Consider the following 27,424-nt stretch of genomic DNA (forward strand, 5'->3'; position numbering starts at 1 on the left):
TTTAAATAGTTGTTGAAGCTAAAAAATCCATTTGTTAATATCCGAATTACAAAACCCTGTCAACATGTATTTGTAGAATGTATCTTTTCACTTATTGCTTTGTTGGTATTTCATGTGTGCCATATTTTTGACAACTTAAAAAGTCGAATGGTCTAAGATAGTTTTTCCATTTTGTATAAAATACTTTATTACGAGGATTTGTAAAGCTCTGCAACATTATTTTATAAAAAAAATCTGGGTCGCCAATCTTATAATGTCCCCAAAATCGGCATCTAAAAAGCCATTATCATTTTCACAACGCAATGGCCTCTTCCACCTGCAAGAGATTGATAAGTTTATTAATGATTTAGATTTGTCTTTACCACTTAGTAGCACTTACCGTATCCGGCAGCTTCTTATTAAAGGTTTCCGGCAGTAGCAACGAAAGGAGTCCAGCAACCAGGGATAATGCCCCAAATAGCAGCAGAGGCAGCGGTTCGTAGTAAGTAGCCTGTTAAGAACGTACTTTAATTAAAATATTTTTTGGATTTGTGAATAGACTGGCTTCATTCAAAGCTTTTCTTAAAGGACTGTTACCAATGTTATTTATTCAAAAAAAATTTTTTTTGCCTAATCGATACTTTACAATTTCAAAAATATCCTGTGAAAGCGGCAAGGTCGTATCTAAAATATTTTTTTCAATGCCATCGGCCATTTTTCCCGAAAGGACATTTATGAAAACAGCTGACTTCATAGATCGACTTTAAATTGATTAAGCGGTTTTAAGTTAAGACTTAATGATCTTGAATGGGTCCTATCTAAAATGAACTACGAAATTTTGGATTAATTGAAAATGATCCATTTGGCAAAATTTAAAAGAAAATTTTCTACCCCAAAAAACGATCTTTGGCAGTGTGAGTACTTTTTTGTTTCTCTATATTTTTGAAATAAAATAAAATCTTAAAATAAGGTTAAAAGCCTTCCTTCTTACGTGCAAAAAATCCATATATTTGATTAAGTACTTTATTTAAGCTAAACGTTATAAAGCTATCAGGTTTTATCTGAAAAAATGGGGTTTCTGTATTAGTCTTTCAGTTTTCTGTTTAAATCTTTTAGAATCTTTAGAGTTATGAAATATGTTTTACTCTATGGATTTATAATTGCTTTATGCATTTGCTTATACAATAACTCTTTTTTATTAAAATGTTTTAGTTAAAATAAGCAACTTTTTCCTTAAAACTAATATTTTTGAGAATTGACCAATGGAATAAAAGTATGGGACTTACCAATAGCGGCACAAAGGGAGCCAGCATCGCCCCAAAGCGTGCAAACGTGGACATGACACCGACGCCTCCGCTCCGAATGACCTAAAATGAATGAGATCCAACTTAACTAACTAATCTAACAACAATGAATGTCTCATACCGTGGGCATCATTTCCGCAGTGAATGTGTAGATGACGGCAAAGGAGGAGGTGATTCCGAGTTTCCCGATGAGGAAAAGGGTTACGACGAGCCAGTTGGCACCTGCGAGATCAAAGGGGTTTTGTTTTAACGGTTGTGGTGTTTATAAGGGGCACTAAAATAAACTGATCTGGAATACAAATTTATTAAACTTACAACTCCACGAGTTTCTACTCTCAATTCCGGCCTTGCAGGGAATCCAATCTCCTTGCGCTTAGCGTGTTTGCATGAATTTGATTTTTTTGTGAGGTAAAAAGATATTTGCGTATTGTACAACCATTGACATGTTACTTAAACAAATTTCAATTTTCAAAAAAAATTATATTTTGAAACATTTCTTTTTGAAACTTTTGCTTAGTTTCTATTAAAATGTACACGTCCTTAGCATCAGGCATGTTAGATTTATTTTAATTATATATTTTTAAAAAGCAACAGAAAATTCTATACATTTTTAAGGGTCTTATGTGTCGTATGAGTGATACTTTGTTAAACTGATAGGTCTTTACTCAAGGGCAAAAGCTTAATAATATTTTTTTATTAATTAAATATTGGCACACACAACTATCGACGAGAGTTATGTAGTGTCAGATTTTCTTAAAGCAACTTATAAGAGGTTTACATGTCGTATGGGCAATAAAATAAATACGAAATGATTGCACAGATAGCTTACATGTCGTATGAGTAATATATGCACACACTTTTAATAAGAAATGATTAAAATAATTGCCTGATGATTCATTTAAATTAAAGACCATCCCACCGTTCAATGGTACAACTAATTAGTTGGTCGAAAGCTGGCTTGATACTTACCCAGGGTGACGAAGCCGCTGGCAACACATGTGATGGAGCAGAGCAGGAGTGATCCGGAGAGGGCCAAACGTCGGCCAAGCCTTTGCAGGAAGAGCTACTAGTGGAGGATTGGGATGTTGTTAAGTGGTTAGTCTGGCTTCCGGTCGAAGGGGGTGTCAACCTACCCAGGCGAGGCTATAGCCGGGGATCTCGACCAGGCAGACCAGGGCGAAGTTAAGGTACTTGTTGCCACTCAAGCTGGTCGCATTCAGCGATAGGCCATAGTAGACGATGGCGTTAACGGCCCAAATGAGCAGCAGAATGGCGTATCTGGCGATCAAAATGTGGCATCCAGCAACCTCTTTGATGGCCAGCCAGATCCGGTCGTCCTTCCGTTCGGCCAGTACTCCAGTCTCGGCCTCATCCTCCATGGCCGTTTCCGCATCCAGCTCCTGCTGCTTGAAGCTGGCCATCAGTTCGACGGAGATGTCCCGCCGGTTCACCTTCGCCGCCCGTCGGATGATGGCGCCAGCCTGCTCCCGCCGGTTTCGAGCCAGGAGCCAGCGCACCGACTCCGGAACTAGCCAGAAATAGGCCACACAGACGAGCGGCGGAAGCGAGAGCACCAGCTGCAGTTGACGCCAGTCCGCCAGGAAGATGGATAGACCCAACAGCGCCTCGCCCACCGCGTAAAAGTAGTTGAGCACAATGGAGGACATCTCGCGCTTCCGTGGACCCACCATCTCCACGCCAATGATGAAGGCCAGCGGATATACGCCGGAAGTGCCCACCGCGTTCAGCAGGGCGAACACCAGAAAACTGCCGTAGTTCCAGGACAACGCCTGCGCCACTCCCGTCAACGCCATGAACACAATGCAGATGAGAAAGACGTGCTTACGCCCATAACTGAAAGGATTGAAATGGACTGAATTTGAAAACCGAATTAATAACAAAATGTCCTTCAAATAGAAAGATTTCACTTTAAAATATATGGTTCCAAATTTAAGTTTTTTAGCTAAATAAACCATCATTATTACGGGTTTCCTTTGAGTTACAAACATTCATCTCTAAATAGTTCACATAAATCTATAGTTTAAAAGGCAAGAAATAATGTTTATTACTATTAATTACACTCAGATAATAAGGATTTTTGGTTTCGACTGATTTTTGAGTTAGAGAGAGAGAATTTTTAAATACCCGTTACACAGCTAACAAATTTAAAAACAATTATCCCCCCAGAAAGCAATCGTGTTTTAGGTGGCGCCATCTGCCGAACGGAATTTACAACAAATATGTAGTGACGTCATAACCAAACATACATAATTGCCAATAACTTCTAAAATTAAAGCTCGATTTTGAAAATTGTTGTGTCTACTGATAGATGTGGCCGACACACGTACGATCTAACATGGGCGTGGCTTCGTTTTGAAATTACTGGAATCTGCAAGCCAAATCCCCAAAACTGAAGCTTTTATAGTTTCTGAGATCACGACGTTCATACGACGGACATAGCTAGGTTAACTCGTCTATTGATCCTAATCGAAAATATATATATTTTATAGGAACAGAAACGCTTCCTTCTAACTGTTACATACTTTTCAACAAAAATCTAATCTAAGAGTAACGGGTATATCAACGGTTTTTTTTTTCAAAAGTTCTGGAACGGTTTTTTTTTAAATCGCCAAGGAATTATTACGGAATTCCCCACAATTTCATTTCCGTACTCCTTGAATGTTCCCTAAATGTATGTAACTAAAATTGTATACTAACCGATCGGCCAGATAACCGGAGAGGGCTGTTCCCACCACCAGACCGGCAAAGTGCATTGTGCCGACAAAGGCCAGCTTCCAGAGGTTCTCCTTGCACTGCATCCCCCACTGCTGCACAATGGTCCGCTCCGCACTGCCGTAGACGAACTGCTGGCATCGCTCCGTTTCCGCCGTAAAGTTCTCGGCGGAGCACCGACCCAACGACCATGGGCTCCAAGGCTCAACTTCGAGGGTGCTTTCATTCGCCACGAACCTGTCACAGGTTTCCGGCGTGAAGTGTCCCCGCTTGCTCCAGCTGCCGGGCACCGCGACAGAGACCCAATCCGCTCCATAATCCTGCTCATCCGGGCTGTCGCAGCCGGGCACGAAGCACCGATACGTGGGCGATCCGGCCGTAAAGACATACGACAAACTGTTGGCTGCTGCGAACAGAACCGGCAGGCATATGAGCAGGTAGTTCCGCCGCTGAAAGCGCCCGAATTCTCCGATCTGGGCGAGGATGTCGTCAAAGTCCAGGACGGCAGACGCCGCAGCTGCCGCCGGAACTGACATGCCAAAGGTTTAAGAAACTCCCAATAGGGCAAAGGGAAAAGAAATCTAGGTATTCCGGATTTTTAAAGCACGTGAGCTGCAATTAATAAGATGTTTTTAATTACGGCATTCTAATTTGGGCGATATATGTACATATATACAACGAGGAGTATACAATATCAAAAATAGAAATACGTTTAAAGCTTAAAAAAGTCCGGAGGTCGAAAAACTAAATTAATTAAAGTGTTATCACACAATAAATTTGGAATGCGTTAAACAGAATACAACATGTTGAGATATCTAATGATTATTTCAGCTAATTAGAAAGACGTTATCTCAGTTCAAAATTTGTACTTCTAAAGAATCTAAGTATATTTGTATTTATAACCTGCCTGGGGCTTTAAAAACGTAAAATATAAAATGTGAAAATTTATAATTACGGAATTTGTATCTAACTAAAAATACCGGAAACTGAGGAGGCCGAAGCGTTTTTCTTTGTCCTTAAGTTTTCAGATCGATGAATTGACTGTTTGATCTTGTTAACTCAGACGGAGCAACATTAATTGTTAATAGACCCTATGTAGTTGCGGCAATGTACGTGCATGCATGCAATCCAATCTTTGCCAATTGAGATAAATTGTTGCATGCCGGTTGTCTTGAAAAACGGAGAGTGTTGTAATTGGAATATGAGTTTCAATAGTGTAGTAGCCGACAAACTGGAGGAGAAGCATGATTGATGCGTGCCAGCCGAGAATAATGCATTATGGATGAGCTGTGTGGGAATTGCCAATAGGTAATCCGGAGGGGGTAATGGGTTTCCTTACCCCTAAGTTGTTTACAAAGGTCAGGGTCGGGGTGGACTCTATATTTGCATCCACTTGGTGGGAACTTCTGCAGGCTGCTGAAATACGTTGGCCAAGTGTCCAGATAAGACTGCTCCCATTATCTAATCACTGCGAGTTTTTAATGATGCACTTGGTGACTCTGTGTTTTGCACTCGCTCACTAGACCGAATAATTACCGAAGACCCACTTACTAAACAGGTGTCTTTGGAGTAATTATTGTGTTCACCATTCACCGAATAAAAAAAAAACCCCGCACTTCCACTGCGGATGTCCGGGTCCGGGATTTAGCTCCGTGATTTGTCTCCAATCCGAATCGCGCAATGTCAGGCGAAATACTGAATTGTCTTGAGAAAAAAGAACATGCAAACGCACACAGAGCGGCAAACACAATGGCCAGAGTGCTATCTTCGTGCTCAATCTGAAATCAAAGTAGCCGGCATTAAAATCAATACCAAGAGAAAACTGCCGGGAGAAAAAGTTGGGCAGCTGCTTTCTCTTACAGCGCTGACTGCTAAGAGAAACGCTTGCTGATCGCAAGTATTTCAACATTTTCAGGGAGCGTTTCATCTATAATTTGTAAATTACCCACACTTTAAACTTCTTTGTTGCGTAAATTCTTTTAGAAAAAAAGTGAGCAATTTAAAATCTATATAAAAGACGAGTAAAAAACGTATAACTTCATTTTTAACAAATTTAACAAAATTAGGCAAAAAAAAAATTTAATGCACATTTTTTTCAAACATCCATCTAATGAGCTATTGACAAGAACAATAATTTTTGCAATTAAACTAGCTAAAATGCATTAATTGGATGCTATTTTGAATAAAAACTTTTTGTTTTAATATAAATGCTAAAAAAAATGCATACATAACCCATAAAATTAAAAAATATATTCAAATTAAAAAAAAAAACGTCTGCTGTTTATAATTTCACTGTGGTTATAAAAAAAGACTTTAAATGTTTTTCAAGATTTTAAGACATAGTGTTTTTTAATTGGCGTGGAAAGTCTTTGAATGGAAAACTATTATTGCCTTCACAAATATCAGATTTATCACTGGTTTGATTGATTTAACTGCTCCAGTTAGCGTTACTTCTTCAGTTTGATGAACTTCGAGGCGAACTCGTAGACGCCCACGGAGTTGTTGTGCTTCTGGTCGTACTCCACCCAATCGTCCTCGGAAAGATCGACGTCCTCGAACTCCTGGCCATTTTCCGCCGATGAGACTCGCCATCCGGTGCGGGGCGAGAAATCCACAGGCTCTGCGCCGCGGCACTCGAAAACCACAATGGTCTTGAATCCGCCGGAGTCGTCTGCCGTATAGGGAGCTGTGAATAGGTTGTGGGTTAGGATTAGGCACTAGATTGAGGGTCTGGCAAGGACTCACCATTGGACTTCTCCACAATGTCTATGCTGTTTTCCCGACTGCACATCTTGCATTTCATGAAGAAATTAAAGCCGGCCGCATTGCGAGAATCCTGCTGCACGCGCTCCGATTCGGTGATGTCGTGCCATTTGTCCGACTGTTCGCCACAGTTGCTGCACTTTAGTTTCAAAAAGAAAGAGTAGTCTGGATGACAGGTCTCCAGTTTGTCCACGTTCTCCAGCGTGGCGGAAATTTGTAGGCCAACGCGCACCATTTCGTTAACAAGACAATATTTACAATATATTTTAGATTCGACAAAATCAGCTGTTCGGCAGTGTGGCCAGATGCTGTATATTTTTGGTATGTCATCGCAGTGGCAACACCGGCAATGAGAGTGAATATTTGGCTGCGCAAAGGCGTAATAAACATAAATAAATCGTTAAATCACTTATAAATATGGATCTCAACATGAAACCTTCTTTGGCTGCTGACGAAATGTTCTCCGAAGGCCCCGGCTACATGGAAATGGACGAGGTAAGTTAATAAAAATGCTACCCCGTTAAAAAAACAACAAAATACATAGCGAAGCCCAGGACATCTTTGTGTACCCTTGCATAGAGTTAAAAAGTTTTGGTCAGATCTTTGTAATGTGTTCCTCATACTTTATTAGGAAATTCCCGTAAGGTTTTCAGTAAACTTTCTTTCTAATTAATGCCATAAATTGTATTCTTTCAGTCCGGCGGAGCCACAGGAATGATGATGGACCACCTGCCCTCCAATGATAAACACGTTCACGCGGACTTTTACAATGATTTTGATGATCTATTCGACGATGACAACTGGGCCAAGATTAAATCTGAATCCAAGCAGTAGACTCACACAGGATTGACCACAATGTGATCAGCGAATTGAAAGATCAGTATCTGCAATTAGTTCTTCTGTCTGTAATTTTACTTGCACGATCATCGGTGTATAAAAATTGGTTCAACTATTGTTTAATCGCTATAATATTATATTCATTTGGTTCGTATAACTAACGTAAATTGCCATGTGAAGATAGTGCCGAGGTGGATTTGAACTTTGGCGTGGCGTAAAATCAACAAAATGCATAATTTTGTACAGAAAACGAAACTAGTAACTAAAATTTACGATATCGAACTGAGTTGCAGGTGGAATGAAGCAAACGTAATCATGATAAATACAAATGTACACAATAACCTAGTGGATCCATTGAGTGTGTTAACCAAGTTGTATGTCCGGGCCAAATCTATCCGTCCAACGGGGTGCCCAGGTAGACCATTGAGACCTCGGTGTTGCCGTAGACAGCCGATACTGTGGGATAGAGCTTCTTGTCCGGCAGGCCTGCAAAAGAACACGAGGGACATGTGAAAATGAGTGATGCAGCACTGGAAGACATTGTCACCTAACCTCGGAAAGCTACGCCCAGGAACTCGTAGTTCTTCTCGAACGACAGGGTGTTGTCCTCGCAGTCGAGAATGACGCGAATCCGCTCGCCCACCTGGTACTTGGGCGCGTTATTCAGAAGCGGATAGCTGCCCTGCATGTCCCCGTTGTGCAGCAGGTGGTTCTCGACCAGGTTCCAGCCCCAGCTCTGGTCGTCGGAGCCAAGCAGGGCCACATAGCCGTGGCACTGCAGCGCCGCCTCCTTGGTGGAAATGCCGATGACGGCCACCGTGCCCAGGGGACCCTCCCAGATCACTTCCCAGGTGTGCCGACCGTGGCGGAACCCGATCTTGCCCCGAGCCGCGTCTGTGCTCTGCGCCACGGGATTGCTTGGGGCAGGAGAAGTAGAAATGTGAGTGCAATTGGTGTGAATTGGTGACTCGACCACCTTACCGATGCAGGGTGAATCCGTTGGGCTTGATGTATACGTTCCGGGAGCAGTCGTTTGGGCTCCAGGCATGGAAGTACGCCCGCAGCTTTGTCTTGTACGTGGAGACGGAGGCCAGCAGGTCGGACTTGAGGGCCTCCTTGGGCAGCTTGTTCAGGCAGTGCCAACGCCAAACGTCGCTGTTTTCGTCGTTAAGGAAGTGGTACCAACTCTTGCACACCTGCGAACAGTGAAACAGTTGGTGTCAAATCATATCTTGGTTAGATTGGGCCAAAGGCGCACCTGTGAGCAGTGGCTCAGGTCGTCCAACTCCAAGTAGGAGAAGATCACCTCCAGGACATTGTAGTTGCACAGCGCAGCCACCGGGTCGACCATTGTGCGGCTGCTCCTCTGCTGGGGACTTGTTAGATGGCTGCTCTGATTTCCCTGGGCCTGTTGTTTGACATTTTTCCACACCAACCCGAAAAAACTTCAGAAATTCGCAATTCAACTCTATAGTAAGACCGTACGAGGCCTACTGCGGAAATACCGTGTGGCCGGACCAAGTGGCCACTTTGTTTACATTCACGACCAGTGTGGCAAAACAACGCCGGCAGCCAGCTGCTTGCAACACTGCGTAAATTGATGCGTAAATTGGCGCGCACTGTCTGCCATTTCATTCGCACCCGCACACAGCCTGCTTTGCCTTTCCCACATGAAAACGAAAAGCAGCCACTTGGTGGAAATTTTGTGACCATCGTGCTGCGCTTAGAAATCGTTCAAATTCGCGTCGTCATATACCGATCGAAAGCCACGAATCCGGCGAATCTTTTGCCACCTTTCTAGTGAAAATCGAAAAGCGAGAAGTCCGCGAAAAAGGCCACCGAAAAAGGGCCGCCACTGTGAGTGTGTGTGACCAGAAGAAAAAAAAATGCCCTGCCGCTGGAAGTGAAAAATGCGCTCGCCATTTTGACTCGGGCGACAATTTTTGTACAAGTGCGCTTCGTCGTCGTGGTCGTGGACCGCATCCGGATTTGCACACGTGCCCCAGCCCGTGGCTGCAGTACGTCCAGTCCTCCCCCACCGCCGCCTCTTCCAGTTTTCCCGTGCACACGTTGCGGCTACGGCACGTAGCAGTTTTTTTTTTTGTTTTTGGCGGTCCACCAGGTGAGCGGTAAGCGGTAACAACAACAACAACAACAGCTATCCGGCTGCTGCCGCGCTCCCCCATCAAAAAATGGCGCATTCGACGGGCGGAACTGTGAAGGCCGACGAAGTGAACTTCTTCTTTCGGGACGAACACGGTAAGTGGGCGGCATCCTGCGTCAGGACTTGATAAGCGTTGGAGTGGGTGCACTCGCTCCCACACACACTCCTCCACACACACCCACACACACGTACACACTACAAAGTTGCATGGGCAGCGTAAAACGCCATCTTTGCTTTTTCGGGTTTCTTTTGCCTACCATATTCATCGTTTGATACGCTTTGGGGGGCAGGCAAGACCAACCGAAGAGTGCTAGAAATTGGCAAAAAGTAATAATAAAAGACAGAGAGACCACCGCGAAATAACAACTAAAATGGGTGAGCCACCCAACCCTGCCCCCGCTCCCTTCCATTCGCCCACCGCCCAGTTGGCGCGCTCACTCACACACATGCACGCGCGCATTTTCTCCCACTTTTTTTTATCGGGCGGCCAACAGCTGATTACTTCGCCGCTGCTGCGAATTCGCTTCGTATTGAGGATTTTGACTGGGCCAGCCAACTCGCAAATTTCAGCCAGTTATTAATCCAAGGGAAAACAATAGATTCAACTTCAATCGAATGTATCTGAACTGTGTGACATTCTGCAATGTCTCAGCTAGTCGGAGGGTGGCAAACAGGGCGACATGCGGAGAGGAGAGTGAAGAAAAGCCAAAACAAGAAAAACTCTGCAGCACACACACACACGTTTGCATGCAGCAACGAAGCTGAGGCCCAAAACAGGCGAGCGCAAATAGGTGTAAGCGCTGTACACGTGTGTGGTTGTCCGTCGTCCAGTTTATGCGGCAATGGTTGGTTGGATTATCTTGAAGTTCTATAACTTACCACTTTGATTGTATCGAAAAAAACTCACCGGCATGCCTTGTGTGTGTGCCTTCAAGTATTGCTAAAAATATGTTTATATGTTTTATATTTTTTAAAAATTTATCATAAATTCCCTGACCATCTGTATAAACAAACGAATTTTGTGACCAACATGTGTGTAACCGCAAATTATCAAATCAAATTTTTGTCACTTGCACAAGGAATTTATTTTATAGCCTCTTAAACCCTTCGGTTGGCTTAGATTACCGTTTGTGGTCACATGAGAACTAATTTTGTAAAGCAAATAAAACTATTATTGACTAAAAGTACTTCCTAAAAAATTATAAAAAAATATTTAATTGGATAGGGAAATTTTCGAAATTGAGAAACATTTAGTTGAGAAGAATGACCTTATCTTCCCCTTAAAGGAAACATTCTCATTAAATGTAATTGATGGCAAACTTGATACACGCATAAACGGAGTATATCAGTGTTTGCTGCCTACTCAAATTAGCGACGAACCCGGTTAGTGGTTAACTGGTGAGGGTGAATTATGGAATTGCTCTTCCAATTTCTGGGATTATATGTTTACTTGTCCCAAAACACTACCAAGGCATTGTGTTTTATCAGTCCCGCCAATTCCGAGTTGCCCAGGCCAACCATCTGGCTGGATAGTCTGGTATTTGGACGTATTGGAAGCCGTTTGAGCCCCCGTGGGTCTGAGCTGAGTCATATACAGGTGTGTGTGTGTGTGTGTGTGTGCTCTTAGCTGCGAGAGAGTTGACAGGTATTTTTAGCGTTTCGACCCTTTGCTGTTTTTGTTTTGGGCCCTTCATCTCCATTCTTCTTCGCTCACTTGCTTTGTTGTTATGATTATGCAAATCTCAAGTAGCGACAGGTGAATGAATAATTATTACATCGAATGAAGACTATGCAAAACTAGAAATGTTTGGTAAAGCCGGTTAGATATGTAGGTTTGAACCAGGGCTCCGTTTCAAATCTTATTTGAGTGGATTGGTTTAAAAAGCGATCATCGAATTAGCAAACTACGAACTTGTTACAAAGGATCAATGATTTATCGTTCTAAATATGATTTCGTTTTTTTTTGTCCTGCAGGCCAAAATTTATTTTAAAATATCGCTATTACAACTTGTACTACATATGTTCTTTTATGAATGATTTATGTATTAAGTATTTATGTATGTAACTTCGTTCTTACCAATTTAGGAAAACCCTTTTAAACCAATGCAAAGGGTCTAATAATTTCAGTCTAAAGTTTGCAACGCAGATATAGATATTTCAGAAATATGGTTTTCATTTTATTAAATTCGGACGACTATATCATATAGCTCCCATAGGAAAAATCTGAATTAATATAGTAATGGTTTATTATTTCAGAATTACGTTTTTAATTTTATTAACTTAACGATATTATATAGCTGCCATAGAAACCATCGAATAATTCATCGGAAAGTCATCATAGCTTAAAAATCGGAACGTATTAATGTGTCTGTATGTTGATTTCTGAAGCACCCTCCATTTGTAGGCTTGGCCTGAGTTACCAAATTTTATGAGTTTCAAGCTTATAGATCAATTTATGTCTGATCGTATCGCGATCATTACCTATTTGTTATTTAATTTTGCTAAATAATTTAATTTAGTTAAGGATACTGTTTTCAAAACTTACAGTAAACTTTGAATACAACATATTGCAGTAGGACCCGTGTAATAACCGATTTAAAATAATCCAGTCATTAAAAAATACCGGTCTTTGGCCAACAATCGAGCCGAGTCACGAGCTCGTGCTTTCGCACCATCTCTAGTTGGTAAAGGTTCACCTTCGGTCACGTGCTGGCCATCTCTAATGTCCAGGCGATCTGGTTTCGGGTTGTTTTTGTACTTCTGCATCTTTATCCTTGCCACACCACTTTATACACACGCACAGCACCGCTGGAGACCGCTGTGCGAGTGTGGCTACCTGTGTGTGTGTGTGTGTGTGTGTGTGTGTGTGTGTGTGTGTGTGTATGCACCCCAATCTCACCGCTTGCCTTTTGTTGTTGCATTCCGCCTCCAGTGCGCTTCGTTCGCTCCACTCGCTTGATTCGCCGCGCGGCGAAAACAACGCATCGTTGATAGTACCACACACTCTTACCCTTACCCCCACACTGACACACATGTGTATCTGTGAAAATACATGCAGTTGTGTTATCAAAGAAGGCAATTCAGTCGCGTGTTATGTGTATATCCGAAACTAAGAAACATCCGTATCTCCGTATTTCCAATCCCGCAGGACAAATTGCCAAGATGCTGAAACCAGCCCAAACCAAATCGGAGATGGAGGCCGGTGGAAAGCCCGTGGCTGTGGTGTACGCCACCGGCTCATCGGCGCGCAACAGCGGAAGTTCGAGCGGCATCGGCAACGTGGGACGCATGGGCGCCTTTAGTCAAATGGTGAGTTCAAAACGCTGACCCCGCAAATGAAAATGAAGCTTTTGCCTAACGATCCGGTGTATAAGCAGGGATCCAGCAACCAGGGACAGTTCATACGGCTACAGGACAACGGTCTGGTCATTCCAAAAACAGAAGGTAAGACTCGAGAATCCAAAAAACTCCAGAAAAAAATCATCAATAAACCATGGTACTGTTTTGAATCAGGTACTACGTACACAACCGTTTCGGCGCAGAAGACTTCAGGAACTGGCAGTGGACTGTACGACGTGGTAAGTTGGTATGCGAGTACCAAACTCCTCACCTGCTTTAATCTCTCTTGAATTGCAGATAAAGGGAGATCGCTATGTGAAGTTTACGCCAAACAATCCCATGAAAATCAAATCAAAACTGTAAGTAACAACTCGCAAAGAAGTCAGAGTGTAGAGGGCAATCTTTATTTGTTTCCTACCAAGCAGCCATGCCATTCAGAGCAACTCTTTGCACTCCATGTCCGCCTCCTCATCGTCCGTTCAAAGGAAGCGCAAGCCGGACAAGGCCGGCAAGGGATTGCGCCACTTCTCGATGAAGGTCTGCGAAAAGGTGCAGGAGAAGGGGAAAACCACCTACAACGAGGTGGCCGACGAACTGGTCGCCGAGGAGATGAAGAACAATGCGTACGACAACAACTGTGATCAAAAGAATATCCGACGTCGTGTCTACGATGCGCTTAACGTACTGATGGCAATCAATGTTATCTCCAAGGACAAGAAGGAGATCCGCTGGATAGGGCTTCCCGCCAATTCGGCCGAGGTAGGATTTGCAAGATTCCAAACTGTATATAATAGTGCTAATATATTACCACGTTTCCATAGCAATTTCTGGCCCTGGAGGAGGAAAACAGTCTGCGCCGCGAGCGCATCAAACAGAAGAACGAAATGCTGCGCGAAATGATCATGCAGCATGTGGCGTTTAAGGGATTGGTAGAGCGGAACAAGCGAAACGAAAGCCAGGGCGTGGTGCCTTCCCCGAATGCCTCCATCCAGCTGCCGTTCATCATCGTAAACACGCACAAGTCCACCAAAATCAACTGCAGTGTGACCAACGACAAGTGAGCCCCCTTTTCACTCATGATGCAGACCTAGTTTCTAATCCTTAATCTCTGTTGCAGGTCCGAATACATATTCAAGTTCGACAAGACCTTCGAAATGCACGATGACATTGAGGTGCTCAAGCGCATGGGGTTCCTGTTGGGTGAGTTTTTTTTAAATCAGACGCCCCATTGGATAAAAACTAAACATGTATTTACCACATGAAGATCTGGATAAGGGCGAATGCACGCCGGAGAACATTGAACGAGTCAAGTCGTGGGTGCCTCCAAACCTCGCCAAATACGTGGAAGGTATGGCTGTGTAATTAATTTCTTATGCCTTGATTAAACCATTTACTTTAATTAGCCTATGGCACTGGAAAAACTGGAGAAATCATGAACGAATCGGAGGATGAGGACAACGAGTTCAACGGGTACCTGGAGTCCACCAATGAATCCCAGAACTTTGCACAACACTCGACACAACATACCACCGATGCCGAGTTCAAGCTGGAGATGGATGATGACGAGCTGGACGACGACATCGATTGAGCTGACTGTGCCGCCGACATTGTGCCAGCCATGGCCGATGCGGACGCGGTTGCGGATGAAGGAGCAGATGCAGATGCAGATGCGGATGCGGAGGATACATTTAGTCTTACGTTTATCAACGCTTTGTTAGGTTTGCCACGCCCCCCCGGTTAGACGGGGGCCGCTCTCCAACCCAATCCACACCACTCCACTCCACACCCAATCCGACCCACCCACACAATTGGTTTTGTTTAATTCTCAATGAGACTCTATTAAATTATACAGCTCGCAGCGACGAGAAAGGAAGATTCGGTAGTTCATGTATGTACGTGTACACAGTTTGTACGTGTATCATTGAAGATTTATGTTTAAGCTCAAACGTTTTTAAAATAATTTGTCTAGTTAAGCAGAACGCGTATTTTAGTGCAAACCACATTTCAAACCACATTTGGCAATCCCGCGAATGCACAGGGCCCAAGCTATACTGTTCACTCTCTTCTTAGTTGTTATGAGTCTCCCTCTTCCCCACTTGCTCCTTCTTGTTTGGGTAGGCATAAGTGAAAACGATTATGTTATGGGTAATTGTCTCTTAATAATATAACATACCAAAATTGTACACATAACAGCAATGAAATGCAATTATTTTTAGGATGCCAGACAAGCAGTTTGAACTGCAGACAAGAACGAACATATGAAATATGTTTAATTTGCTTACACCTTTCGATAAAAACAATCATGTTTTAGTTTCTCAAAACCCACATTTTAAGTTGACAACGGAGAGTTAATTGCGAAATAATCAACCTACCTAATTAGTAATAATAAAATTAAAACGAGATATACATTTTCAGAATTTGTATTTATATTATTGAACCTTCTTCAAGTGAATACAAAAGCATACAAATACAAATACAAATTAGTAGAAAGTCAAGAATAAGGCGTTACCAATTAAGTGTCGATCATGTAGTTGTGTAATAAATCGAAATAATTAATTGCATGATTGCAAAAGGAAATAACAAACAAGTAAGACGAAATCGAACCGAGTGACGAGTTAATAAAGTAATTTGCATATTGTAAAATATGATAAATCAAGAAACGCATCGTCTTTCCCTCAATTTATTTGCACAAGTTTCAGGGTGCGTTTAGCCTGCAAAAACAACCCGAGAAGGCCAAGTTCTACGTGAACTTTACGCAAATTACCCAACAAAAATGAGTCACGGCATATGGTTTATGTTTACTTTCATTGGGATCGCTGAATAATTAACATTTACAACTAAATGGAAATATACAAAAGGCGGAAGCTAACTTAAAATACAAGGACGTACGTTTACAGAAGCTGAACCAAAACATAACTAAAACTAAAGCTAATACCCAGAGCATATACAGCTCAGCTCAGGCGAATCCCTCGCCCAGGACAGCTGTCGTCGTTGAGGGCGGACCCAGAGGCTCCTGCTGCTGGGCGGCCAGGTTGAAGTCGTAGTTCATTTGCTGCTCCAACGGCGGAGAAGCGAAGGCTCCCGCCGACAAGTCCATCAGTTCGGGCTGTGGCTGGGCGGGCTTCATCTGATCCTGGACCTCCTGCCGCATCTGCTGCGGCGATTTTACATAGCTAATTGGAATGATGCCGGACGTCTGGCCGTTCGTGGTGGCCAGGGCCCAGCCGGTGTTGAGCAGATTGAGAGTCTGCTGGATGTCGCGCGGGGCCACATGAAGCGTTTGGCCGGCACGCAGCGAAAGCTCGCTCTGGCTGCGCCCCACGAAGTCGTAAACGGCCTGGGTCTGAATCGGTGCCGTCCACTTTGCTGGATTGCGCGCTGGTTGGGATGAAAACATAAGCGTTATTCGCAGTCTTATCTTAACGGGCCTTATCGGTCAGATTATAGCACATGGACGGAGCAAAGTGCTCTCGATTAGATAAACCGAGCTGTGCAATGTGCACGGCTTACCTTCCTCCTGGGCGGTGTTCGTCACGGTGCCCAGCAGCTTCATGATCAAATAGGGAGCTGTGAAGATGAAGCTAATGAAGGCCAGCACTGGCCAGGGGGAGTTGCCCTTACGCGGAGCTTGGGGCGCTCCGCCCGCCTGCGGTTGGTTCTCGTTGAGGGCCTCTGCAAAGGCCTTCTTGAAGGCCGCCGAAGAAGGGTCCAGATTCGAGAGTCGCAGCCAGAAGAGAATCCTTAAAATGGCACAGTTGTTAGCATATGGTATTTCACACTCTGCACTCCGCACTTACTTCCTGTAGATCCAGTTCAGACCCCGAAATATGGCAAATGTCGTCCAGAACTGGGCGAATACACTGCGCAGCCGACCAAAGTTCGCCGCCACACCGAGAATGGCCCGGAACGAGCTGGTCAGCGCGAAGAATGTGGAGTCCAGCATGGAGGCGATGTTGCCAATGGCCGAGACCAGCGATTCGATGCTCTGAAAGGCCGGACGTGAGCTGGCCTCGGCCATCTGAATGAATCGCTGTTCGGGATCATTGGCGCCGGCGGCCCCGTATCTGTTGTATCCACCGCCATAGCCTCCGCCGTAGCCGCCACCGTATCCGTAGCCACTTCCAAAGCCGCCCATTCCGCCGTATCCAAAGGCGCCGTTGTTAAAGCCACCGAATCCGCCGAGACCGTAGCTGTTGCCGCCGTAGCCGCCGCCGAATCCACCGTACTGTTGGCTCTGCTGGAACGGCGACTGAGGTAGAGGAGGAGGCTGCGCCGGACCGGGGAGCGCCCTAACATTGCCGTACGGTGTGCGCAGCACTGCCTCCGGCGGAGATATGCCGCTGGACACGCCCACTCCGATGCTGCTCGAGGGCGGCAGCAGGGGCGCCTCGTTGATCACCGCACTGCGCAGATTGTTGTTGTCGACCATGGCGACGGATTCCGACTGACTCCGGACAAAAGGAAAAGTGCTGTGAACTTTACCCCACGGCACGGCAGTTGCTTTTGTACTGTATCAGCTGCGATTCTGGCTTAATCTAGTGGGCGGGCGGTACGGATCCGCTCGCTCTGGTTGCCTCTAAACTCCAGCGGATGTTTATCAACGATATCGGGCCGATTTTCGTATTAATAATTAATCAATTTCAGCAGTTGTACCGTTTTATCTATTTCCAGAAAGGTTTAGCGGGAATTTAGCTAAAAATTTAAAACAAGAGATGGGACTTCACAAGTGTGACCGTTCGGTGATTTCAGCTGAATGTAACTGTCATTTAGCTATTAATTGACAACTAGAGGTGGTCACAGTGAAAGTAAATTAAAAATTAAAGAAATGATTGTGGTAACTATATTGTTATAATAGCAATAATAGTAATTAAATACTTTTCTATAACCAGAATTTATTATTACAAACCTTCGAAAACCAAAACCACTATTTTAAATTTCAAAGGTCTTACAAGTTCGTCAAGATTCAGGAAATTGTATGCAACCCATCAGGTTTTAACTACTGACACAAAACGACGAGACTTAAGAGCGCATATACAATTTTGAAGTATAAATCAAAAAAATGGTCCTTAAATTAAAAAGTATTTAACTAAAACCCACGACATAGAAGGCAAAACGATATTCACTTTATTTACCATAAAGAGTTAACAGTGTCAGCCCTGGCGGTGTTTACCAGTTCATTTATGAACTAAACACCAGCTGTGGAACCAGTTTGACGCGATATGAGTTTTGATGCCGATTGCAATGAGTTTATTCAAAACAAACTATTTCGCACCAGAGGGAAATGTGGTAAGTATATATTAACTAGAATATGCCAATTTTACATCCGTCATAACCCACAGCAATATATGCGCGCCAATCGGATGTGTGTGTCGCGGTGAAGTGCAAGTCCACTTTTCGACCCACTGCCCCCACTTTGGCCATGGCGCAGAGCAACAACAACAATGTGGTCAACATGCGATATGACATCTGGTTCCACATATCCATGCACATAGATCCGGAGGACGTGCAGACCTTCGCCTTGATATGTAAACAAACCGCCGGATTGGTGGCTTCGCGGGCCTTCTGGCGCAGTTTGTACCGACGCTATTGCTCCGGAGCCACCTCGGGCTGGAATCTGGATCTGCCCGCTCGGCTGCAGCCGGAGCAGATCCGCAACTGTGATACCCGTGCCCACAGATCCCTCGTCATCGAGGCGCTCTTCCGTTGCCACCGTCCGCTAAAGATTCGCTTGGAGCTGGCCTACAACCTGGACTGGCTGGTGCAGCGCACCTTCGTGTCCTGCTGGCAAAAGCAGTACCAGTGCCTGTGGATAATGTGCTACAAGTTCTGGAACCGACTGCAGCATGTCCAGAATGAATCCGAAATGGACACCAGCCAAGTGGCTAATGATTGGGAATCCCTGGCAGAGGATGCTGTGGAACAGTGCCGCCCTCCCACCTTGGGAAATCCCAATGAAGGGGTCGTTCTCCTTATTGTGCTGTGCCGTCACTTTGTGCCCACACCCAATCAGCTGTCCTACAGCCATCAGCAGGCACGCTACCGTCTTCGGGCCACCCGCGAACTCCTCTGCACGGACATGAGGGCCAAGAACCTCGAGCTGGACTTTGCCGAAGATGGCTGCCGAAATGTTTCAGTTACCGTCAAATACTCTCGCATCGAAAAGTACAAAGTGCTGCCCTGGTGGCATCCAGACTTCCACAGTTTCGTGAAATAAAGCCCCAACCGCCAATTCGTTGTTATCTACTGCAGGTCATCAATTCCTTATCTACATCTACACTATTGTAGTGCTAGTGATCGTTACCTTATCTTAAGTGCTACCGGCCAAACAAGTGTTCGACATTAAAAACAACGCTGTAGCATTGATCGTTTTTATTCAAACGGACTCGGGAGTTACATACTTCTGGAGGGATAAATCACATTTGCATACCTAAAAAAATTAAGCAATCAGGTGCATTGTCGTTGTAAAAAAGCGATTATGTTTAGGGACTACAACTGGAAGAAGACTGTTCATATATACACACACACACTTTGTTCTTAAACATAACTCTAGGGGCCACGAATACAAAACATTCAAGAGGTGGTCATAGTAAATTCCGTTTCTCGGTGTTCGGTGTCTTTTCTTTAGAATAAGTGGGAGTGGAAGCTCTTCCGGGGATTGCCCTAAACCTTGCCCAAAAGGTCGTGACCGTAGGGCTTCTTGCGGTAGCCCTTGAAGGCGAACAGCTTGAAGGCCAGAATCATCATCACAATGCAAAAGGCGTACAGTAGCATGCCCATTTGCATGTCGGTGTCGGTGAAGACACTTGAGATCTGTCGCTTTTGCCGCATCTTATCCTCGGTGGGATGCAGCAGTTCCTCCCGCTGCACTCCATACCGGCTTACGAACTGCGGATTGTGTATGTTTTTCAGGAAGCCCAGCACAGCGTCCTTGTTCCACTCGATCTCCAGGCTCTCCGATTTGGAGACAGGCGTTCGATAGCATTCGCTGCAGCTATCAGGCGTTGGGAACTGCTTCTTTGGAAACTCGGGATCCTCGGTGGCGTCGCCGGACAGTCGCTGGTTCACCTCATTGTGGGCCGCCCACAGCCAGAGGACCGCCTCTTCCTTGTTCGGTACACTCCAGATTTTTCGCCTCGATGCCATTGCCTGCGGAGCGTAAACAAAGTAAATTACCCAATATGTGAGCGTCACAAAAAAGAACTGTTGGCACAGCTGCCGAATGGAAACCTACTTAATAACAGTGGTACCTCGTTTGGGGAACCCCGAAATTAATACAAAAAAAGGGAATGTATATCCGCCTTTATCACTTTGAAAAAAATATTGTTTACCTAACACGCGTTGTTTAGCTAGAATCAACTTCTAAAATAATTTTTCTAAATTGTTAAATTACAGTAACATCAACACTGTGGCGGTTCAGTGATTGTTAATTTACATGGACAAAAATTTAAATAAACATTATCTGCTTGGAACTGAGAGATAAAATTTTCTTAGTAGTTTTTATAATGTAGTCGTGATCAAGAATATATAGTTAATTATTTCTGAAACTAACAGCAAGTAACTTACAGTTACACGAATACCAAACGCCCTTGTGGCCTATGAATAGTTTGTAAAAGTAATTTGCCTTTGGAGAAAGTAGGTTTATGACTCACGGTTTTTAAATAACAAATAAAATCTTACTTTAGAGCTTGGGTCGCTAGACTCACAACAACAAACAGTGTGACTACGACTATCGTGGTTATTCAATCAGTGCTTATACAAGCAAATTACGTGTAGCTTAATCAATAAATGGGAGGTAAGCACCAAAGAATACCCGTAAAGCCCAGTTTTCAGAGCTGCTGATCCGAAGACTACATTTTTTTATGAACACAGCATTAAAATATATACAGGTGTAGCCGATTTAATGGTCTATTTTGGTTGGTAATTTAGTTTTGTGGGGAAAAAATCGAATTTGCATGCATGGAAAATTCCGGCAGTCAGCACTCAAGTCTTTTGTTTGGTAATCAACTATCCTCTCGCCTTAATGATCGCCCTCCTAATCAGCACTATTGTGGTCATTGGCACGTAGCCGTAGCCGTCTGCTGACTCACCTGAAAGTGCTCGGAGCACTCGCTGCAGCCGAAGAAGTTCTTGATGTAGCCGTGCATGGCCTGCAGGACTTCCAGTGGATCCTGCGAGTCCTCGTTGCCGGCCGCCTGGACGGTCATAAAGTGGAACAGCGTCCATAGGGAGCAGCTGAAGCCGCGTAGTCGAGGGTTGGAGCCAGCGCATCCCACAAAATGGGTGGAGGAGTAGACAGGCGACAGCTGCTGTTCCAGGCGCTTCACCTCGTCCTCGAAGTGCTTGCCAGACAGCTCCTCGTTGAACTGCACCACGAAGTCCTTCAGCTTGGACACCAACTGACGACCATTAGCTCCCAGCGGATTGTAGCGCTGCAGCACAGCCAGGAAGCGCTGGAGGGCCAGCAGCTTCTCGCCGCTGATCTCGCTCTTCTTGGGCACCTCGTTGTGCAGCACCGTGCGAATGGCCTGCTCGAGGTCCGCCTGGTAGACGAAATGCTTGTTCCGGTGCACTTCCTTGATCAGTTCGTTTTTCCCGGCTTCATTGGGCGACGGTGTGGTTACCTGTTGATGCACCTTCACCGGCCTGGGCGTGATGTTCTTCTTGCCCAGCACTTCCTCCAGTTTTTTGGCGTACGATTCACCGTTGGCAAATTCCGGCGCATACGCCGTAATCTCTCCCTTGCGATCCACCAGACTCATTGGCAGATTGGCGGGATCGATCTTGAACTTGGCTGCCACCGCGGGGTCGATGACTCGGCGCACCGCCACCGCTGGCCACTGTGTCATGAACAGAGCCACCTCAATGCCCAGAGTGGTGTTTTCCGGTTCGTGGACCACGGCCACGTACTGGGTGACGCTGCTGAGACCTTCGAACAAGCTGCTAGCGGAATCGTTTTCCGTGACATAGTGGACGTTTGGCCAGTAGGAGTTGTTGTGGCTGCTGGTGAGGTTCTCAGCGGCCACCATTCCGGCCAGCAGTTCGCGGATCTCGTTCACGTCCTGCGTCATCAGGTTCTGTCCATAGTGCTGGGCACTCGGCTGGAATCCGGGACCAAGGTAACGCAGCGTGGGATAGCCCATCACCTCGTAGTTCCGGCAGACGGCGTTGTTCTCCTCGGCGGCACAATCGATGGCGGCCACGATGAGCACCTCGGACCAGGGCAACAGGTGCTCCGCCACCGTCTTGTAGGTGGGTGCAAACCTGCGGCAGTGGCCGCAGTACGTGTTGTAGAACTCGACGAGTGCTCCACGATTCTGGTCCACCACTGTGGCATTGAAGTTGTCCACGGTCAGGCGGACCACCTTGTCCCCGTCGTCGTAGAGACCCAGTGAGGGGTCCTCGGGAGCGGACTGCTGCTTGAGGAGCGCCTCGTACCGCGGCAGGGGAACGCCCGCGGAAGTGGAATCCAACAGCAGGCCAATAAAGAGAATCACCAAACACACAGCCGACATTGTTGGGATATTCCGGATTTGCGCGAGCGGTTGCGATTCGTACGGAATGCTATGTGGAACTCGACTGATGCGATAAGATTCAACTTCAGCGAAGCATTTGGAATGTTTTACGGTCGGTCGCAATTGGTTTGATTAACTGCTGCACTCTTTCTGGAGATGGGCTCGTGACTAATTTGTCACGCACGGCACGACTGCCGATAGTCACTTGTGGCGGATGTAATAACCAAATATTTAAATTGTTTTATTAAAAATTATTATTATCAATGTCTAAATTAATAAATTTAGTTAGCATTGTTAAATTAAAGAGCACAAGTCCATCTCTAACTCTGAAAGAGTTTTTATCATTGAGAACTAGTTCGTTCTTACTGCAATTATTGAGAACTAACGAACTTTTAAACTAAAAAGAAACTTGGACGCTTTAGTTTTAGCTACGGCTAAATAAAACGAAACAATACACATTTCTTACAATTACAGAAACTTCAAAGAAAATTATTCGTTTTTTTACAAAGAAATAAGCAGTACAAAAAAATGTAGTATCATTGTTAAATTCCAATAAAAAACTTATAGATTTATTGTATGTACAACAAAAGTAAATTTCAATGCCCTTGCATTAATGGGCATACCCCCTTACTAAGAAAAAAAGAGAAGCTTATTGACCTGCAGTAACTTTTTCTTATCAGTTTTCTATATGTAAGATGTATTTATTATGGAAAAAACCCTTATTGAAGTGCTTTTCTGTGTAATTCGCTACGATGTTATTAAGGAGTTTAGGAATTCAAAACTAAATCCAAGTTAAAACAGACAAACTTTGTTTTTGGGATACTTATTTGGTTTCAAATATGTTGCGAAAATCAGCATTTACATTTTATGCGCATATGTTTCAAACCGAATTGAAAGTTTTTATTTTTCAAACGTTACAGAAAAACAGATTATTATTATTATATACGTAATTGATCTGCTTTTTAAAATTATTTTAATTCAATTTATAAAATACAACTTCTGTCACACTTGCTCTAATTTAACTGGTTCATTTTGTAAATTTATTTTCAAACGGACACCAATTTTACCGTTAGCAGCACTGCCGAAAAGCAATTTCCAGCACTGTCAAAAGGAGTCGCAGTAGGGGGTGTAAAAATAACGGGAGTAAAATGATTTTGCGCCCGTGGGATCGGGTTAAGCCCCGATCCATGTCGGATTTGGCCTGCTTCCTTCTGGTGGCCATCTTCGTGCCCGTGACGTACATCTTCCAGGTGACAATTGTGATGCCGGAGCTGTTTGCCATTGGAGGGGTTTGCTACACGGCCCTCTGGCTGGCCAGCCTGTTCCTCGTCTTCAACCTCACATCGAACATGCTGGCCTGCATGCTGGTGGACACCAGTATCCGGAGTGGGTACCTTACGAACTTACCGAAGTATCTGTACTAAGATTCTCTCTCATAGTGGAGCTGCTGAAGCCACCAGTGGATCCGGGGCAATTGGCGCGGTGGCACATGTGCCAAGACTGCCAGACACTGGTGCCACCTCGCTCCTGGCACTGCGAGGTGTGCAACGTATGCGTCCTGAAGCGGGATCACCACTGCCGATTCACCTGCTGCTGCATCGGGCACCATAACTATCGATACTTCTTCTTCTACCTGGTGTACATGATCATCGGATCCTTGGCGGCCGCCATCATGGAGAGCATCTATCTGTGGCACCTCCATCCGGACATCTACTGGCGGTGGTCGACGCTGTTCACCGTCCTCGGTCCCGTCGTCAGCCTTACGCTGTATCCCAGCTGGGAGACCTTTTACATAGTCATATACGATCTCACCCTGCTGGGCTTCGCCATATCATCGCTTCTCCTGGTCTTCCACTGGCCGATAGTCAAGAGCGGTTCGGTGACAAGGGAGCGCGGCTCAAGGAAGTACGACCGAGGCTTGCGAGGCAATCTGGAGATGGTGCTGGGCAATCGGATGCACCTGACTTGGCTGTCACCTTTTTTACGTAGTGATTTGCCGCACGATGGGGTGAACTGGGAACCAATAGCTGCATTCTCGCCGAAGGAGGACTAGTTTATAATAGTGTATTATCCAGCGTTGGCATTAATATGAGTATAAGTGGCATTTACTTACGCGTTAAATTTGTAGTATTCAAATATGGAGTATATGGTAATGGTTATACGGAAGGAAACTAGTCAATACCTGAATCTTAATCTGTATCTATATCGTTCCACCTCTATATTATCATTATCTCCTGTTTATATAAGATGGGCTTGCCGAGACTTAGGTCGTTACTTCTCAATGACTTGTATTATTCTGCAATATTTTGACCAAGATATACATATTAGCTGGGTCAATAATAATGACACATTTTTACACAACAAATTTTATATCAAGTACAAATAGATTTCATTAACATAAAGCTTTACTAACTTATCAAGCAAAAAATTGTCTTAATTTGTATAGTAATTTATTTAACAATCTTGTTTATATCAATTTCACAAGTATATTACTTTACTACTTGTCAAGGAAACTTTCGCCCACCAGCGATTTAAGCTTGGACAGGTGTACTTCGTTGAGCGTAAATCCCTCATGGATGCGTTTGGCCAATGCACTGGAGTTCATATTGTTCTCCACGGCATACTGCAAGACGACCAGCGCCTGGCTGGGTGACTTCTCCAGAACACTGGCTTCCACAAACTCTTGCAGGGCACTTTCCGCTGGCGTTCCGGGAATCCTGTGCTGGTTCTTGTCGATGTGGGCGAACACTTCGCAAGCCTTTTCGTAGTTACCACCGCGAACGAGCAGCGTTAGGATATCGCCCAGCATTTGACCAGTGAATGAGACCTTTCGGAGGCGCCTAATGGCCTCTTCTATCCTCTCGTACATATCTAGGGCCACTTTGGCACCCTGCTCCGGTAGTTGTTGCTGGGCGGGGGATTCTCCACTCGGCTTATTATCCACCAAAATGCGAAGTACATACAGTAGTAGGCTTTCACGGTGCGTGTGATCGAACACCACCATGTCCGACCAGATGCGCGGCACATACTCCACTCCGCCATTGATTTCAATGGCTCTTAGGATCTCTTCCATGATGCCCGGCTCGGGGATGTATATGTTGGGTACCAGCAGGTCGTACGTAAGCATGAAGTCATCCAGCGACTCGGTTTGGCAAAGCAGTGCCAAGTAATTACGATAGTAGATGGACTCTTTGAAGGAATCGCCTATCAGATCGTAATTCTTGCCGGTATGCAACAGCTCATCCACCTTTTTGGCCAGCGCTTTGTCGTGCAAGTGGTTGCGGCACACATCCATGGCGGTGGCAAAGAAGTACGTATCCTTGGGATGCTCAATCTTGAATTCCTTGCCGGCGATGTCATTAAGAATATCGACAATAACGTGTGACACTGGTCCCCTTTCCCGGCAGAAGATGATCAGCAGGTAATAGTAGGTGCCCAGGCTGGGACTCACACCTAGCTGTTTGAATTCCGGCAGCACCTGGAGGGCAGCAGAGCGTGCTAGTTTAAAGTTGCCAAAAGTGCTGATGCACTGAAGCACTGCATTCAAAGTGCCCAAATTTGGTCTTAGCTTCTGCTGTGACATTTCCTGCAGCAGCTCCGTGCAGAGCTGCCAACGCTGCTCGGCCGTGTCCTTCAGAAAGCTCACTATCTGGATAATTGAATTGAAGGTGTTTGTGTCCAGTTGGATCCGCTTTTCGCCGGCCTCCTGGAGCAGGGCATAAGCTCGTTCGCACTGCAAATACTTGGCCATTCCTCGAATGAGAGAGGCGTACGATTGCGGCGTCTTTGGTTCGATTTCCGAGTATAGTTTCTCTGCCAGATCGCCATCCTTCCAGGTCTTGCCACTCCGCTCACGGCGTCGGTTGTTCTGCATGAACCAGCGCTCCTCGATATACTCCTCTGGCAGCGGTTCCTGGTTGTTGTGGAAGCACACCAGCTCCAGAAGGCTTTGCTTAAGATCGGGGCTGATTACCGTTCCCTTCTGTTCAAGCAGGTTGTAGACCAGGACGGCATCCTTGAGTTCACCCTGGACAATCAGTTGGCGAAGCGAGCTCTCCTCCACGTGGGAGTCCTCGGTGTAGACCATGCTGGGTGCGAATTTCTCCACGGCTGGCTGAGCTTCTTGGTGCTGGCGGATGGGAAATCGTTAGACCGAGGTAATATTCCTCCTGGCCACTCACCATAAACAGCTCTCGGTGCTCCTCCTTGATCCACTTTGCCGCCTTGCGTCCGGACTCCTTCGACATGGCATATGTTCGCTTCGCCGCATTGGACATGGGTATCAGGAATGGGTCATCATGGTATTTGTAGTGCGGTGCGGTGTGGTCCCTGCCCACGGTGCCGGCCAGAGCCTGGAGAAGATCGGTGGGCGAGCGCTCGATCCGGTTGGGAATCTCAATGGGGGAACGTGAATCTTCTGCCGGCGCTGTTGTGTAATGTGCTCCGCTGGAACTCAAGCTGCGAGCAATGTTCGCCCTGGGCAGCAATCTCAACTGGCGCGAAAGGTACATGGTAAAGCAGGTTTTGCCCCAAAGTAACTTGGTTTTCAGTTATAAAACCAAAACAAATTAAATGTTTCTCCGGTTTTGGGTGGCCGAAATGCAGGTGCTTCTTCTTGCTCAGAAAGTGTGCCCGAACAGCTGATTCCACATGTTGTTTTGCAACACTGGTTCAGGGCTGCTGCAATTTCAAAAATAGGCGTTAAATTCAAAATTTCTATTCAACTTCATTTACATTTTTTGTGTTCAAATACATAAAATAATTAATATTTATTTATTAAAAGTAAATGGTGA

At 45.1% G+C, this 27,424-nt stretch overlaps 10 protein-coding genes across 10 annotated transcripts; 4 read left to right on the forward strand and 6 right to left on the reverse strand.

Annotated features, from left to right (window-relative positions):
- Positions 1-44: 44 nt before the first annotated feature.
- LOC108149108 (organic cation transporter protein) lies at positions 45-5,750 on the reverse strand. The gene is made up of 8 exons (XM_017276507.2): positions 5,356-5,750; positions 4,002-4,628; positions 2,417-3,137; positions 2,253-2,346; positions 1,405-1,505; positions 1,266-1,346; positions 380-490; positions 45-316 (listed from the first exon to the last, which is right to left on the reverse strand). The coding sequence occupies exons 2-8, from the start codon at positions 4,550-4,552 to the stop codon at positions 293-295; spliced, it is 1,683 nt and encodes a 560-aa protein (XP_017131996.1). The 5' UTR covers positions 4,553-4,628; positions 5,356-5,750; the 3' UTR covers positions 45-292.
- A 584-nt stretch (positions 5,751-6,334) lies between these two features.
- Positions 6,335-7,079, reverse strand: LOC108149054 (UPF0587 protein CG4646). Its single transcript, XM_017276400.2, has 2 exons — positions 6,762-7,079; positions 6,335-6,702 (listed from the first exon to the last, which is right to left on the reverse strand). Exons 1-2 carry the CDS (start codon positions 7,012-7,014, stop codon positions 6,464-6,466), a joined length of 492 nt encoding a protein of 163 aa, XP_017131889.1. The 5' UTR covers positions 7,015-7,079; the 3' UTR covers positions 6,335-6,463.
- A 44-nt stretch (positions 7,080-7,123) lies between these two features.
- LOC108149096 (COP9 signalosome complex subunit 9 homolog) lies at positions 7,124-7,739 on the forward strand. Its single transcript, XM_017276492.2, has 2 exons — positions 7,124-7,274; positions 7,476-7,739. The coding sequence occupies exons 1-2, from the start codon at positions 7,197-7,199 to the stop codon at positions 7,611-7,613; spliced, it is 216 nt and encodes a 71-aa protein (XP_017131981.1). The 5' UTR covers positions 7,124-7,196; the 3' UTR covers positions 7,614-7,739.
- On the reverse strand, positions 7,665-9,094 carry LOC108149095 (F-box/SPRY domain-containing protein 1). The gene is made up of 4 exons (XM_017276491.2): positions 8,875-9,094; positions 8,598-8,812; positions 8,169-8,533; positions 7,665-8,102 (listed from the first exon to the last, which is right to left on the reverse strand). Exons 1-4 carry the CDS (start codon positions 8,965-8,967, stop codon positions 8,008-8,010), a joined length of 768 nt encoding a protein of 255 aa, XP_017131980.1. The 5' UTR covers positions 8,968-9,094; the 3' UTR covers positions 7,665-8,007.
- A 139-nt stretch (positions 9,095-9,233) lies between these two features.
- LOC108149093 (transcription factor Dp) lies at positions 9,234-15,779 on the forward strand. The gene is made up of 10 exons (XM_017276489.2): positions 9,234-9,875; positions 12,929-13,089; positions 13,158-13,224; positions 13,294-13,358; positions 13,417-13,478; positions 13,545-13,878; positions 13,941-14,176; positions 14,237-14,319; positions 14,384-14,467; positions 14,523-15,779. The coding sequence occupies exons 1-10, from the start codon at positions 9,809-9,811 to the stop codon at positions 14,705-14,707; spliced, it is 1,344 nt and encodes a 447-aa protein (XP_017131978.1). The 5' UTR covers positions 9,234-9,808; the 3' UTR covers positions 14,708-15,779.
- A 126-nt stretch (positions 15,780-15,905) lies between these two features.
- Positions 15,906-17,852, reverse strand: LOC108149094 (probable peroxisomal membrane protein PEX13). The gene is made up of 3 exons (XM_017276490.2): positions 16,917-17,852; positions 16,630-16,859; positions 15,906-16,497 (listed from the first exon to the last, which is right to left on the reverse strand). The coding sequence occupies exons 1-3, from the start codon at positions 17,546-17,548 to the stop codon at positions 16,076-16,078; spliced, it is 1,284 nt and encodes a 427-aa protein (XP_017131979.1). The 5' UTR covers positions 17,549-17,852; the 3' UTR covers positions 15,906-16,075.
- A 376-nt stretch (positions 17,853-18,228) lies between these two features.
- LOC108149118 (transmembrane protein 183) lies at positions 18,229-19,475 on the forward strand. Its single transcript, XM_017276519.2, has 2 exons — positions 18,229-18,405; positions 18,459-19,475. Exons 1-2 carry the CDS (start codon positions 18,339-18,341, stop codon positions 19,331-19,333), a joined length of 942 nt encoding a protein of 313 aa, XP_017132008.1. The 5' UTR covers positions 18,229-18,338; the 3' UTR covers positions 19,334-19,475.
- On the reverse strand, positions 19,474-22,777 carry LOC108149117 (sulfhydryl oxidase 1). The gene is made up of 2 exons (XM_017276518.2): positions 21,207-22,777; positions 19,474-20,265 (listed from the first exon to the last, which is right to left on the reverse strand). Exons 1-2 carry the CDS (start codon positions 22,629-22,631, stop codon positions 19,780-19,782), a joined length of 1,911 nt encoding a protein of 636 aa, XP_017132007.1. The 5' UTR covers positions 22,632-22,777; the 3' UTR covers positions 19,474-19,779.
- A 929-nt stretch (positions 22,778-23,706) lies between these two features.
- LOC108149098 (probable palmitoyltransferase ZDHHC24) lies at positions 23,707-25,050 on the forward strand. The gene is made up of 2 exons (XM_017276494.2): positions 23,707-24,017; positions 24,071-25,050. Exons 1-2 carry the CDS (start codon positions 23,780-23,782, stop codon positions 24,682-24,684), a joined length of 852 nt encoding a protein of 283 aa, XP_017131983.1. The 5' UTR covers positions 23,707-23,779; the 3' UTR covers positions 24,685-25,050.
- A 14-nt stretch (positions 25,051-25,064) lies between these two features.
- LOC108149097 (protein PTCD3 homolog, mitochondrial) lies at positions 25,065-27,273 on the reverse strand. Its single transcript, XM_017276493.1, has 2 exons — positions 26,813-27,273; positions 25,065-26,760 (listed from the first exon to the last, which is right to left on the reverse strand). Exons 1-2 carry the CDS (start codon positions 27,140-27,142, stop codon positions 25,129-25,131), a joined length of 1,962 nt encoding a protein of 653 aa, XP_017131982.1. The 5' UTR covers positions 27,143-27,273; the 3' UTR covers positions 25,065-25,128.
- Between the last annotated feature and the right edge of the window lie 151 nt (positions 27,274-27,424).

This window comes from Drosophila elegans, unplaced genomic scaffold, assembly GCF_018152505.1.
Source record: "Drosophila elegans isolate 14027-0461.03 unplaced genomic scaffold, ASM1815250v1 contig_520, whole genome shotgun sequence".
Lineage (NCBI taxonomy): Eukaryota > Metazoa > Arthropoda > Insecta > Diptera > Drosophilidae > Drosophila > Drosophila elegans.